General features: G+C 41.0%; 1 protein-coding gene across 1 annotated transcript in view; it reads left to right on the top strand.

Moving 5' to 3' along the window:
- The first annotated feature begins 6,369 nt into the window (after positions 1 to 6,369).
- The window catches only part of LOC128708871 (G protein-coupled receptor kinase 1), a 93,531-nt gene continuing 84,134 nt past the window's right edge, over positions 6,370 to 15,766 (top strand). The window contains exon 1 of the mRNA XM_053803851.1: positions 6,370 to 6,482. Coding sequence (XP_053659826.1) covers positions 6,370 to 6,482 — 113 coding nt within the window. The remainder of the gene's footprint in view (positions 6,483 to 15,766) is intronic.

Raw genomic sequence — 15,766 nt, 5'->3', positions numbered from 1 at the left:
CACAACTGGAGTATTATGAAGGTAATTTCGAGCAGTTAGAGAGCAGAAAAAGGAGAACGCGTAGATGCTAAAGATAGGAAATTGTGTTAGGAGAGGATGCCCGGAAAAGCCGAATATGTACAGACAAAAAATCGATTAAAATTAAGTTACACTGTGCAGCCCTTGTTGCGTGTACGTAGGACACCGAGGAGAGGAAGGTACGATTCGACTGTCCTTAGTGCCAAGAATTGGTTCGTATCAATGAAAAACAAAACAAACAAAAACACAGTTTTGCCCAACGTCATGAGATATGATGAGCAAGGAAATTGTTTTATCCTGCTGAACTGCAACACCTGCCGCATTTCGGAATAGTGAAAGATTCAGAGAAACTTAAAACAGCTAACGTACAGAGTTGTGTAAGTGTTGTTAAAACGTAAAGGAAACAATTGCAAAAGCCAGCGGAATGAGCATAATAGGTAACAGACGGAACGAGGAAAACGCAATTCGTAGAACAAAGTGTTACAGAAATGAAGAAAGTTACACGAAACGTACCATATGTTTTGTGTTCTCTTTTGTTTAGCTTTACGTTTTATTTTCTCTTTTTCTTTTTTCATTGTTGTGATTAAATGTTCGAATTGGTTCTGTTTTTTTTATACTGGTTTCTTTTTAATTCGTTTATTTGTCCTTAGTTTTTCCTGTGTAGTTTTAACTCTTCTTCTGTGTTCTGTGTAGCTATTCTATGACCCAGCAGTCAGTAAATTATTGAATGTTGAAATTTATCTCACTTCCCATCTCTGTTTACTCTGTGTATTCCTGTATTCTTTCACGACGAACTGCAACGATTTTTTTAAAAGTTTCTAGCACAAATTTTGTTATCGATGAGAAATGCTTAAACGTTCTTGTTTTCCGCTCAATAGAGGATTGGGTATGTTTTGAATCTAAACAATAGGTCAAAGAAATAAACAGATCGTGTAATAAACATACACAACATTACGATTTGAATGGAGCAAACTTTCGATAGAGAGAGAGAGGGAAAACTAATTAATCCACAAAACGATTTGGCGTTGAAGGTTATAATTCTGGTTGATGTGGGAGAGTTGCCCATACCTTACGCCCGTATCAAACGGGGTTGTCAAAATTACGAACCAAAACTGAGCAAAAGCAACATACCATTAATCTAAAAGTAATAAATAACTCTAGAAAAAGAAACATAAGTGGAATGAGCAGGGCAAAATTTAACACTCGAAATGTGACAGTTTGGAAAATGAAACAAACAAAAGATCCATTGTGGAATAAATACAAAAAAAAACGAACCGTCGACGAACATGGTTGATGAATTGAAAACAAGGATTAAATGTGGTGGTCACATTAAATTTGTATTTATGATTGAAAGAAAAGCGAATGCATTGCGTTTCATTTATCTGTTCTGATACTGATTCTACAAGATTGTTTTGTCCCATTCGCAGATGAGAGAGTTGAAAACGGTCACATTCGGTTCATATTTAGTTCGGTTTCATATTTACGCACTTTTCACAATTTCATAACGAAAAAAGACGACAAAGCAGTATTAAATGCATGCTGTTATTTATCTCTCTCTCTCTTTGTCTGTTTTGAAATCCATATAAAACAATAATTTTGGGGTAGTTCAATAGAAAGCAAAGTTCTTAACACTATGCTACACACAATAATTAGCCCGGATAACGAATATTTACTATCGACTTTGAATTCAAAATTTGACATTTGTGCTCTACACGTGTTGACGTTTCGATTTCTCTTATCACATCATAGACCACGGGCTAAGCAGCAATCAATTCATTACGGCAAAGTGTGTGGTGCTGACTGTTTTGTTGATCGCTCCGTTTCAGACGAGTTTGTTACCCGTACATTGGTCAACGTGTTTAGTGGACTGCGATCTACAATCCCGGTCAGAACGTGTGAAACGATACCACACCAGCAAATGCTGTGAGCGTAAAACACTATTGTGCCTGCTGCAAGGCTGTCATCAGCTCCGATATCGAAAACAATTGCGCTAGAACAGCGCTACGCAGCGTATCGTCGCGCAAGTGAACACGCGAAGAATCAGCGGTTCGTGGTTCTGGCTTCACACAGTACACGGGTAGGCACGAGTTCTGTCCACTACGCTTTGCGCTTCCGGAAGCAAATTTGGTGAATGTGATTTTCTTTGTAGTTGCTTAATGCAATAAATGTTCCAGCGAGTGTAAGTGCAGAAAGCGAAAAATAGGCCAACAACAACGTCAATATGCGTACCAACTGGAATGAATTTCAACCGTCCACAACATCCACCTACTCCAAAAGTGCGTCACGAGAAGCGTCAGCGACAGCGTTTGAATTTTCTCTGTAGACTTTATAAGGTGCGGACGAATAGGGACGTTCTCAGCCTAGCGGCGGGGTTACTATTACATCCACATATCCACTGATAACAGCGGACACAACGTGTGTGTAATCGGGTGGTTTATCTAATGTGAAGTTAATAATGCTCTTTAATTAAAAGGGGCACATAAATCGGAGACGGCAAAGAAGGTGACAAAATTCAGGGCTGTAATCCCCACCGCACATCGATTTGTATGGGTGCAGGTTGTGCGTGCATATTTCGCGACAGAAACAACACAAACAAAAGAAACAACAAAACGCAACAGACACCGTGTTGCGTGTGTGCTAAAAGGCCCTCCACGGGTGGGTATCTATTGCAGTGAAGTTTCCGGCTGTGATGTCAGGTGTACGCTGGTGTGTGTGCGTACAGTGACAGGGGAGCATTCTTTTCTTACAAAATCAAAGCAACAGCAGCAGCGAATAGCGCAACATATAGCAGAAGGGTATTTGTTTTATGAAAAGTAGGCTGCGAAGTACAAAATACAAGCCAACGAGTGGTTGTAGTGGCTTGTGCGCGTTCGCAAAATTACGGAATGCCTGAATACGAAAAAATCCAGTATGTGTGCCTGTGTGTGTGTTTTTTGTGTTTCACAATGCAAAAGTGTTTTTTTGTTACAAATTCAAACGCAATGATTGAAACCACCCGTGTCCCTAGCTTGTGGTCGTCCGCGATAACCGCGTAATGTGGAGTATGTTGCTCTTTTTTAATTTTATCTGCTTTAAAGTGAAAGAGCATTGTGAAGTAACCTTCCTTTGGCAAAACATACACAAATAGCGTTAGCGGTTCAATTAAGCTAAATAATAATTTGCGTTTTTTCCATCCGTGTGTGTGTGTGCGTCTTGGGAAAATTTGCTGGAAAATTGTGTGATTAGTGCAAGACACTTTTAGCGAGAACGCAAGTGCGAGATGAGCAATGGAACCGACATACCAGTGAGAGGGATAGAGAGCGAGAGACAATACACACCGAAAGAGAGAGAGAGTGTGTAAATGTGTTAAAGTGTGAGTCAGCAGCTCATTCACAATTCATGTTTCTAGCCCCAATTGAATGCGACTTTGATTCGAAAACGGTGTTTTAATGAAGTTTTCGTTTGATCATTAGTCCGGGCCCCAAAACGGAGTTGGATTTTTCATCCAAAAGTTCCCCATAAATACTTCTTTCTTTCGATTGGATTCTTTTCCCCATTCCGAGTGTGCTCCGTGTTTATTGTTTTGTAACTCACCGGATGTCATCAAGTCGTCATCAAACATACTGAAAGCGACTGCTACTCAGCATCCAGAAGACATAAGACATTTTTGAAAAGCATTTGATGGAGAGCAACGTCTCACAGAGCGATAGAGATCTCAAGAGAGAGAGAGAGAGAGCTTCATGAAAAGTCTCTTTATCGTTGGGGGATGAATATGTCTTCTTGGATCGTTGCTTTTATATACTTTTATACCAACTGCTCGTTCTACAAACACGCTCTGCGCATACCTCCTGTGCTGGGGGTTGCGAATTGTTGCTTTTAGTTTAGTATTTTGCCTGCTGACACGCGCGTCGTACGGTTCCCCGTGAGTGAAGCTTGGGCAGGAATTAGTTCCAAGCGCAGCGGACTCGGCAAGGAAAGGGTGCGAGGAGCAAGGTGAAACAAGAAACGCATGTTTACAATACGCAGTTGGCCCATATTTTTAGCGGCTGCCGTTGCGTTTTTGCACCGTGTTTTGGGATCAAATATTCGGCTTTACCGTAAACCGGAGAATTTCAAGATCGAAGTCGAACGCAGTGTTTGCTTTGATCTTTGTAAGACAGCAAATAGAATAAAAACGGTGGCAGTGACGATGCAAAAAAAAAGTTGGTGAAAAACGACAAACGGTGCACGTCCATCATTAGCGTCAAGTGTTCCGTTCGGGTGGCATTCACGGGTTGAAACATTACAGAATTCTACAACACAGAATCCCTCCACCCCCCGAGGTATCTCCCGTGTGTGTGTGCGTGCGTGTGTGTGTGTGTGGATGGATTGCGAAGGACGCAAACGACACAATCGCGGTACCCCGGAGTGTGTGCGTGAGTTGGGTTTTATTGTGTCGCTCGTTTTTTTTTTTTTCAATTAAAACTTCGCCAATCAGCAGCACACTGACGAATACAGAGACGAATGATGGAACCCGTATGGGTGGTGGCGGTAGATAGGCAGTCAAAGAGTGTTGTAGGTCATCGTGTTTCTCGCGGTCGTCGGCATTGAACGGCAAGTTGAAGGTTGGCGGTTGTGGCGAAGGTTCGCCAAGGTTGGTGACTTCATGCATCAGCTCCCACGAAAAAGGGGAATCGGCAGAAGGATGAACATTGATTATTTCTCTCCACTGCTGTGGGCCCTGGGTAGAAGATGCGTTGCACCTCTTCACGCTAATGTTGACCGCTCAGGCTCAGTATTTGCATAAATATCCACTCGCTTAACCAATTTCCAAACATTACAGTACTGCCATCCCATATAGATACAGATTTGCATACAACATTTTGCTTATTAGCAACCTTAAACTCATTCTAATTATGTTTAAGAGTTCCTTAGTCTGTGCGGTGAGATCTCTAATTTGACTGCATCGTCCAGCGTCGTCGGGGAATTAGAGAAAAAAGTTTAAGATACTTAACCTTTTGGTCTTCGTACTGTTCTCTGTAGGCTGGTATTTCGGTTTTGGAACATACTAATTTAACATTTCTCCTGCTATGTGTCGTTTATGCATTATTGGCTTGAGAAGCTAATACTATTCCAGGACTTAGCGGGTTTTAGACTGCGTATTTTTTGTGCTGGAGTCAGTTATGTTCATTTCCTTGGTTTTCCGATCCGTAAGAGATTGCATCTAGCACTTCCAGTGTGGAAGACCAAACCGGTATTTTGCAAGCATTCTAAAGGTTTTATGGAGCCTTGAAAGTTTCTACATACAGGGATATATTCCATAGCGAAGATCTTTGCTTCCTTCTCATAGATTCCAAGTTGCACAGATTACGGATGTTCCGAAGTATCTCTTGAGATACTGAAGCTAGTTAAAACTTCAAGATTAGAACAATAATTGAGCTAGACCCTAGTCAAAGTTAAAGAGCTAGCTAATTAAAAACCTAATACCCAAAAAACCTATATAAATAGAATATTTAAATATAAGGGAACTATATATGGCAACTACCCCCTTGCTTCGTTAACGAATGAATCACCAATTATAATCTCTACGTTGCTAATCTCTTAATTCTAAGCTAATTTTCCAATTCCGTTATTTCTAGTCTTGTAACTTCCAAGTTCTAGGAGATATTTGACATTGAAAATTTTCGAATTATTTTTAATTTAATCAGAAAACGTCGGATGTTGGCAGATTTCTATTTTGTAATACTATAACTGTGTTTGAATATTATCTGTTAATTGTGACAATAATCACTGTTAATTGATGTGACAATTACCGAACTTTGGTGTGGAAGAACTTTGTTGTGCGTTAGAACTTTTAATTACAACTCGTGTGATTCAAGCATCATAAAGTAAACATTCGTTCTCATTCCCTAGCAGTCGGTAGTTCCAGTGGCCCTTGTGGGCGCATTTGTGTGCAAAAGTGTTTGATTCGAGTGTTTATAATTTTTAAAACAAAGGAAAAGTGCGTATTGCATCCACTGTGCTTGGTGCGTGATCAAATGTGACAAGTGTATGAGTGTGTATGTGTGTGTGTGCGTGATTGAAGAGCAGAAAGTATGTTGGCAAAGTGTAAAGCATATGCAAATCTGTCGCGCATGAAATAGAAGCAACAGAAATTACTAAAATCTATCATTATTTACGCGCTATCATCGACGTGGAACATACCGTGAAGTTTAAGTGGCGGAAAAGTGAAGACGCAAAGAGATAGGGAAGAAAGTGAAGAAACAAACATAAAGCAAGCGGGGTGATTAGAGAGCACCCGAAAAACCACCGTCGTCTCGAGCGCTTTTCGTTTGCTGTGGTGCAACAGTGTGTAACGGCTGCTGTCAAACGCCAAAACCACACACACACAAGATGGCGGATCTGGAGGCAGTGCTGGCAGACGTCAGCTATCTGATGGCGATGGAAAAATCCAAGTGTATGCCGGCGGCCCGGGCAAGCAAGAAAATCGTTCTGCCCGATCCAAGGTAAGTGTGGCTGTTTATTTCTGCTAAATAGCAGCGTATTCACAGCAACTCCATCCCGCGGTGCCGCGGAGCGCTTCTTCCGGTGGCTGTTTGTGGCGTTTGGCGAAACGCGAAATTAAGTTTGGCCCGTGTGTGTGTGTGTGAGCGATCGGGTGTGTTGTCTTGATCCTTCATGCTCATTTCTCAAGTTTCGAACGTTTAATTTATGCCACGGCTATGGCTGGCAACATCATCCCGGGTTCCTCGGCCTATCGCACACTCGTGCAATGTTTGTTTACGTTCCGCAGACACTGTGGGGTCTGAAGGGCGGTATGGAAGGCCAACGGTTTTTCCGACCACCTACCTGGCGCCCCCATTTTCCCACCTGTAAACGCGCGCTCCTAGGTGTTGCCTTTTCATGCCCACTTTAATATTGGGAGAACTTGTGAGGGCAATACGCAAAAAGAAAACCCCGAATTCTACGTAAGCAGTATAAACAACAACACCGACACAATACATTCGCCTCTTCCCGGGAATGGAAGCGTAACTTTCCTTAAGGCTGTTTCAACGTCTACGCACGAATGCCGGACGGTGGAGTTTTAGTGGGTTTGGAGAAAAAAAAAGGTTTGTGAGAGCGATATAGTGGCGAATTTTGTATTTAGACGCTTCTTTGCCCTTTTGTTTTGACGCTGCCGCCCTGTATAGGAATCCATTTTTCTTAGAATTCCTTGCCGACCGCGCAAGTGGCCTCAAGTGTGTAAACTGTCCGTAAGGTATTATGGGTATGGATTCGAAGATATGGAACAGATTCATGAAACATTTTTGGTTAGAATTAGGGTTATGTTTTATTTTTGTGTTTTTTTTTGGCGTGGATTTGAGATACATTTTTAGTCTTCGAGGAGTTATGTTTGCATTAAAGTAATGTTTAAAGTGAAGGGTCTAAATCAACCATCAAATTGTTACAGTTGTTCAAATACAAAAAAAAATTGCACAGACAAAAATAATTACAACATTCAAGAAGTGTAAGCCAAAACCCCCCTAGAATATAAATGTTCTCGAAGATGAATATGTTTGAACATTTCTTTACTTTCAATAGCAATCATGTTTCTCTAAGATGGGAAGTCTCTCCAAGATATTTGGAATGCTGAAATCTTATGAAATGCTGCATACAACACATGGTGTTGTGCTTAATTAGTCTTTTGAGAAGAGTAATTCATATGGCTTTTTAGTGAGGAGTCATTCGAATCAAAGATTTAAAAGAAAGCCATTTTTTCAAAAAAAAATTCAAGATTCAGGAATTCGACTCTCAAAAGATGATTTATGAAGTTTAGATGATTTATGAATCATAGTTGATTCTTACGAAATTCATCGATGGATATTAAAAAAATAATGAATCTTAGATGATTTATGAAGCTTTACAATAGAGATTCAGATTCATTCATTCCGTTCAAAGATTCGTTCCGATTCATGAATCTGAATCAGTTAAATCCAACACTAAGTATTGAGTATCCATTGTGCAGCTTAGGGAAGTTTTGCATGAATTTGAGTACAAAGTTTGTTATTTCAAGAAGATTTGCTTATCCCAGCTCCATATTGTTTATTGTGACATAATTTCTCCATTTATGCATTCATTTGGATTGTTTCCATGAATTACACACCCAGGAATAATGGCATTCCGCTAATCTGATTACGAGTAATAATTGCGTCCTACTTTAAACCCCGGTAATGACATTATTTCTCTCGCGATATTTCAATTTCGCACTTTCGCACACAAAAATGAAGCCAAATATGTCAATCGAATCATCCTGAGCGGTACCATTATTTAATCAATTAAAATCGATTATCGCACCGAAATGGAACAAATCGATGTTGACCTGCGCCCGTCATGTACGTCTGTTCGGGGAAGACCCCACCAGCATGTTGGGTGGGCGTTACAAATGCATTCCAGCATTGCATGCACATGTTGGGTTTGGAACATTGAACACAAACATCGTCACAGATGCGTGCCTCGGTTGGGTAATTGTTCGCAGTGGCCCAACGGACCCACACGGACAAAGGCATCCGATGGTGGGTGGGCAATTTTTCCTTTTCTCCATTTTAGCCATTTGCTACTAACAACGTTTAATTAAATCGAACACAAACGACTGATATGTGTACGCGTCTGTGTGTGTCGTGAAGTAGTAAATTAAAATTGGTATTGAACCGTTTGGCCGCTCGGTGTGAGAATAAGAATAAAAAAAAATCATTTGTTTTTTTTTTTGTTGGGTGACCCATTTGTATTATTTTCATCATAACACCTTCTGTTGTGAGAATCTTCCTTTTGGAAATGTGATGATATGAAGCAAATATGCCAGCTGGGAAATCATTGCCTTCCCGCATTGATTGGTTGGTTTAATTGATAAGCATTCAATTTGGTGTAAAGCTGATGGCCAAGTTGATTATTGTTATATAGTTAATCCGATTGAAGGGATAGTAGACTCTGAAAGTGAAAATTAAAATGAAACAATTCTCCAATAAGTCATGCCTTTTCCAAGCTACAAACCAAAGTCAGTAAAGGATACATGTAGATGCATATGGAGTAAAATGAATAGTAGCCGTGGGAACTTTTTTGACAGTTGTTGAATTGACAGTTGAAAAATTGTTTACGTTTATGACATTGGGCATCAATTTTTGTCCCGTAGTCACCAGTTTTTGTCACTTATTCATGAATGTTTATACGTACACAATATCTAACGAAATGCACAGCTTTGCTATACAATTGATAAATAAAAACAAATTCATTGTGAATAATGAAGTGTTTGATTTTAGGAATCTAAGTAAAAAAAACTGAGTTTTATCGTTAAGTTTACGGTACTCAAATAGCCTTGCAACCGTTTTATTTTTAATTTAGCAGGTGCGATTGGATTTACATTTCAATTGTGTTCGTTTACGCTGCATTCAATACAGCATCAACTTTACATGTTATTCTTTATTTATTTATGTTATTTTTTATTAATCTAACTCTAGCAAATATTTTGAACATGTGAGATAATCATTCGATTTCACAACTTGAGACAAAAATTGGAGACTGCGGGACAAAAAATCATGCGTTAGAGACATAATTAAACGGCAACGACTGTATCTCCAAGTCCAAAAATTGTATCCTTTGTAGAAAATCTCCTGTCCGTGTACTGACCCATTTAATAGAATAAACTCGTAATGATTGTTTCCTATTTTCATTCACCGGAAGTGCGGAATAAAATGCGTTCTATCTCCCATGTGGCTGCAGATGTGTGTGTGTACTTCCATTTTCAATTAATTAATTAATTAATTGTCCCGCTACGCCTCGATAGTTTGATGGAAAAAATAGTGTGGCTGTCTTTTCCTGAAGGCAAGTTTCGCATAGTCGCTTCGAGCTTAGAATGGAAACTGTTGCTAAACTAGCTGGTGCTGAGTTGAGCTACTGACGGAGCGTATAAATGCGCTTGATAATTCATACTTATGCTTCCCATCCATGCAACTCGCGGTTTACCACATTTCCCTCCGCCCACCAGCGGTGCCGATGGGTCTCCCGATGCGCGTGCGTCATTAAAACGGGCGGAGAATGGAAAACAACAACAGCAGAAAAATACACGCGCAAATAACATGTGGTAATAATTCCCGCACGCTGAATGATGCTGCTGTCGATGATGATAGTGTGCGCCACAATGCGTAGGCGTTTTGGGTGCGGTTCCGATGCACGTGCATGTGCAATTTGTGGGGCAGCACATTTGCAAGGAATCGTTGTTGACCCCGTTTTGGGGGGGGGGGATCATCTCAGTGAGGGCCGCTGAATGCTTCCTGCTGCCGTCCGATTATTGATTCGCTGGTTCACGAATTATCCATCTCCGGATCGTGCGACCGACAGTTTGATCGGGTGTGCGTGAATTTGGATAGCTAATTGATTGACCGGTTGTCTGGATAATTAACACGTAATGGTCGTTTGTCGTAACTCTCCGATCTAATGCCGCTCGGTGGTGCATACCGAGAAGCATTAAAGCTAAAACTCAGACCAAGCAGGCTGCTAGCTCCCAATCCAATTAATGGAGGGACGTAGTGGTAGATTTGCTTCCGTTCCAAAAATGATAGAGATGCACTCTACCACAACCACTCGGTAGTTTATCGTTTTGTTGCAAAACAAAAGTTTCATTGCCGCGAAGCCTCTGCCACGCCCGGTAAAGAGGATTTTCATTTTCAAGTGCATGCCGTTGGTCAGCAGCAAACAAAACCATACCTCTTAATGCCATCCCATTACTTTAGTCATCTCGTAATAGCGCCCGGAGGTAAAATAAATCACACCCACAATCGCGCACTGCCAGCCCACCGCTTGAGGCTGCTCCACGGCTGGTCCGATTTATAGTGTCCAGTTACGTTCTGCTGCTCCCGCACTCAACGGAGGCGCAAACGGAGACGTGGTAGCAAAACAACGGACGGGAATCGGGCGGGCGTGTACGTGCCCATGTGCAAATGTCACCGAAAGGGTACGATAAATCATCCGTACTCGGTGGGTCACGCTCTCACGGCCAGCCAAAATTGGGATGCCGGCTGGATCGTGGTGGCTGCTGGTCGAGATGATGTTTCAAGATGCTACTTCGGATGATAAATTTACGCTACGAAGATTTGTCAATTTTGCTCGCTTGGTAGTAACACATTTTTTACAATTACTATAAGTATCAGGTGCGTAAATAGATGTTTTATTTTGTTATTTTGTTTATGTCATCCGGTACAGAGACATCTAGAGAAATCGGCGAATGAGATAAGATATATTATATATCTATTTCTAGTTACTTTTTAATGAAACTTCAGCATTATCAGGATCTTTTTTTTTGCATTATAGACGCTTTTGAGCGAAAAGATGCCTCAAAATAATCTTTAACATCAGCTTCCAAAATGATGCAATTGTCCCAGCAAAGTTGTATCCACTCACAATACACAACCCCGAGCAGGTCCCACCAAATCGCTAGATCTATCAAAATTGGTGTATCTGTTGATTTTGAACTTTTACAATTTTTTTATCATTTTGGATTATCGGAAAGGGTCACCAAGCCTCAATTCTACAGTTCATGTATAGGTATTCACACACAATCTTAATTGAGTCAAACTGCTTCCGGGTTCGATGTACGGGGTACTCAAGTTCTTTGCTTTTGAGCAGTGCTCATGCTTTATAAACGATGTGAGCTGGCTTTTCTCACGTTAATTGCGAATTCTTATCATTTTTGGTACGAGTGAACCAACAAATTTATTTGCTCCAATCTCATAAAGCCTAGAATTGCTCGTCTTCGTACTGTATAATCGCCAAAATTATCACTTTACTATGATACTACTTCGTGTTGCATTGCAAACCGTATTGTCAGTAAGTAGAGCAAACAAAAAAATGCGATAGATTGCTATTAACATTTTGTCTAGATATTCGATCGATTTTTGCATCTTTTCTAGTTATTTTTGAATTTTATTGAGGATTACCCTTTCTTCTTTACGTAATACAAACTTTTTTTTCAAAATAGAAGAAATTGTACTTGATAGTCTTGAATTCAAACAGAGCCATACAAGTAATAAACTGTGCAAAGACCACTAATATTACTACCGCCATTACATTAATTGCTCACCAGCAAAACAACCCAACGTGGGCGGCGAGAACCGTGAGTGGAAGTGGCAAAAACAGCAAACAATTTTTCTTTAAACCCGCCATCTCAAACCACAGCCCTACGCGGGCTGTTCCGCCTCATAGGGCGGAAAAAACATTGGCAGAAAAAAGCTTTGAAAACTAACATATTAAAGGACGCTCTCCTGGTGGTCACCAGCCGCAACGCTGAAGGAACGGTGCTGTACACGTTCGGCACTATCTGTCGGTGTCGTGTCGATGTTGGGTGGCGTCTGGAAGTGAAATTCATGTCACAAACAGCAATATTTTCCTCTTGTGTTGACTTTTACACAGCAGCACACACCAAGCGAGCTTTCCGGACACAAGTGGCTACCAGTGGCATTTGGAAATGTTGTAAGGGTGTGTGTGTTTTCTTACCATATGAACGTTCGACGCCAGTCGGTTATGTACCGCAGGAATCTTTCTTGGTGTCTTAGTTTGGGGACGTATGTGAAGTAAAGCGGTGGTAAAAGAAAATTATGTCCACAGACACCAAGAAACCGAGCGCCAACGGTTGGCAGACGGTCGGGATGATATTATTATGGGGTTTGTTTCTTGTGCAAGATGCTCTGATCATCAACTTCTATCGCGAAGCGGACGGCAGGTTGCGTGTCTCTAGAGCGGGATCTTAACGTGAGAGTCTTGTGAAGGTTGTTCTATGTTTGAAAATGTTTATGTGTTAGGCTTTCTAATAGAGCGCTTGCACTTGATATATCTGTGAAGCTATTTATCGTCGGATTTTATCAAAATATGCACCTTAATTAAGCGCTTCGTTAGCTGCAATACACCATAATCACTTAAAGATGACTTTATTGTCGATTTTTCGCACTATTTGTAAGCAACTAATGCATTACGGTTATGTTTTTCTATAGTGTCTTTAAAGAGGTTCGCGTGATTGAACAAATAATTTGAGTAACTTCCAATAATCCGCAGCAATGGCAGACGAGTCTTAAAGGCAAAACGTGACGTTTTGCTGAAACTATCATAAAATAAAGATGAGCTAGCACTTTTTATCTCGAGAGAGAGAGGTTCGTTTGACGACCGCTTGATGTGATGGAAGAATGTTCACGTGGAAGCTATCGACATGCATACTGTAGGACGATGACGATGATGGTTGAAATAGATGTTATTTAACGTTTCTTTTTCGTTATGCCCTCAACCGCCTGCAACCCGAAAGTGCTGTGTTGCGAATGTTACCGACGCAAAATGATACCGTTTTCGCCTATTGAAAGGGATCAAACGTCAGTGGAACGATTTCGGGCGTGCTCTGTTCTGTTGCGCTAAAAGTACCGAGATCGCAATGAATTAAATATTGACAAGAAGGACAGGATGAGGGTTTATAGGTATAATTGCTTCCTCGTTTAATGATGCGTTAACTAATTCATGTAACATTTGGCCTATTATTTATGTGTGCTTGTGATGAGAATGTGTGGGTATGAATCGTTTCATTAAACGAGTTGTGTTTCTATCGTCGGTTATTCATTATTGCACATTGCGATATTTTTGACGGCTAAAGATAAATATGACAATATTTCTTTACTGAAGATGACTTTAAGGAGAAATTTATACTCCTAGAAGTTAGAAAATTGAGTCTTTATTAAAAACTATTCAAAGAATTGTATTCAAAAGAATTCAAGAATTGACATATTTATTGGATTTTCAGACTAGGAACGTCTCAAATGTCAATCGTCCCAATGCAAGGCCCAAATGTCAAAAAATCCTTTGTTAACAAAAAAATAACTAAAGTTCTCGTTTCGTCCTAAAAGTTCTCAGCAGATAATGCTGCTAAGCTTTCGCTTTCGTTATTTTTGTCAGATATCTAGCTTTTTCTGCGGTTCTTGATGAGATTCGCGATTAAATTTTATGAAATTTCTTTATTATGCCCTAAATAAACTAATTTAACAACTATTCAAATAAATAAACTTGTTTATAGTTTAGTATAATGAACTGCTTCTTAAGTAAAAGTAAAATCCTTTTAACAAACATAATCTTCAGAACCAACTTTTGCATGGGAATAACAACCACGTCGTCCGGTCGTAATTAAGGCAACGCTAAACTCACCTCACCGTTGTTTTCTGCGGAGCCTGCGCTGGCACCTATTTAGTAAAACAAACAACCACAAGATAAAAACAAGGTTCCCGGCTACAATAAAACTCACTGCCGATCGCGGGCAGAAAGATAGCACACACGTGATCGGACGCGTCCGAACATATGCTTGCGGTTTCAGTTTCTTCAGTCTTTGGCCAGCAAGCTGGAGATAAGCAGCTCACCGCCGGTGATAGTTGCACCGACACGGACCAACCAACCGAAGCGGCACAGTCGCTCTTTGATGTGAGCGAAAACGAGCTAAGAATAAACAACAGCACAAAAGTACGCGTACACATTATACATGGCTCTGGCCGAGAGTGAATGCGCACACGCGCAATTCACACTACGCGGTAGCCGATTAACCCTAGCCTCCGTGCGTTACGTTTTGGCCATGGTTGGAGCTGTACGTTTTGCAAGCTAAAATTCAATTTTCGACTTTAGGGTTTGCATGTAAACAAGGGAGAGCAAATCACCCTGCTGCACCCCCTTAAATGCCACTGGTTTCGCCGCCAGCCCCCAATTGGCCACCATGTCCATGCACAATAAAAAAGTAACCGAACCCGTCATTGCTTGATCGCCCGGTTGATGTCATTAATGGTATCCCCACCCTTAAAAAACCCATCTCTTGCATCCCCCCCCCGGCTGTTTCAGTGTTGTCAATGCAAGCGAAGTTCGATGTTTTGCAACTGATGTTTGCAAAATTGAAACCGCTGGCGCTTTTGCGACACATTTGCGAGCAGACAAACACTCTGCTGCTCCCTTTAGTACTACACCCTTTTTGATACATGGCCCTTTTCATACCCCCGGGATGGGAGCGGGTCAATGAGGGAGAGCACCAAGGGTTGCGGAGCCACGTTGCGTCACGTTGTACACCATCCCGGCGCTGAAACCATCGTCGAGACTAACCGTCGCCATATTTCGCGACCCGTTGCGATGGTTGCTCTCGGTGTGCTTCAAGGTGATCGAGCGTGCGGGGTCCGATCGTGCTGTTTAGCTTTGGGCGCTAAAATGCTACCGCTGGTTGGCGCTCGTAAGGTGAACCACATTTTGTCCGTCCACCTTTGGTGCTGGTGCGTGGCGATCATCCAGTCACAGTAGCGGTCATCATTTTCGCAAAGCATTTCATTTTTTTTTCTTGCGATTTCTGAAGGTGCGAGAGGCATTGGGAAATGTGTTGAGCGCTCCGGAATTAAATTCGTAATATGCGCCAGTTATTAAAAATTAATATATTTTCAGCAGTAATTCTTTGTACTACATTGAGTGTTTAGTTTAGTTGTTGGTATAATTTTCCTCTCTCACTGACTAATACTGACTGACTCCTAATCCTGACTCTCACTAGGCTAATAATTCCCATTTGATTGTTTCTAAAAGAATTTGTACATAAACTCTTTTAGCATTTTTTTATACGAGCTCTCGCTCGTCAAAATGTTGAATCCACCTATGCATAACATATTACAGCGATCTGGTTGCGCTCAGGAAAAAATGATAACGTTATCAGTTGATTGGTAACATCCATTGCGAATACCGTCAAGCAGCTGCGTTTGAACATTTTCTCGTA

Source organism: Anopheles marshallii, chromosome 2 (genome assembly GCF_943734725.1).
Source record: "Anopheles marshallii chromosome 2, idAnoMarsDA_429_01, whole genome shotgun sequence".
Lineage (NCBI taxonomy): Eukaryota > Metazoa > Arthropoda > Insecta > Diptera > Culicidae > Anopheles > Anopheles marshallii.
Note: the sequence above shows the minus strand (reverse complement) of the source record. Positions and strands in the feature narration are given on the sequence as shown.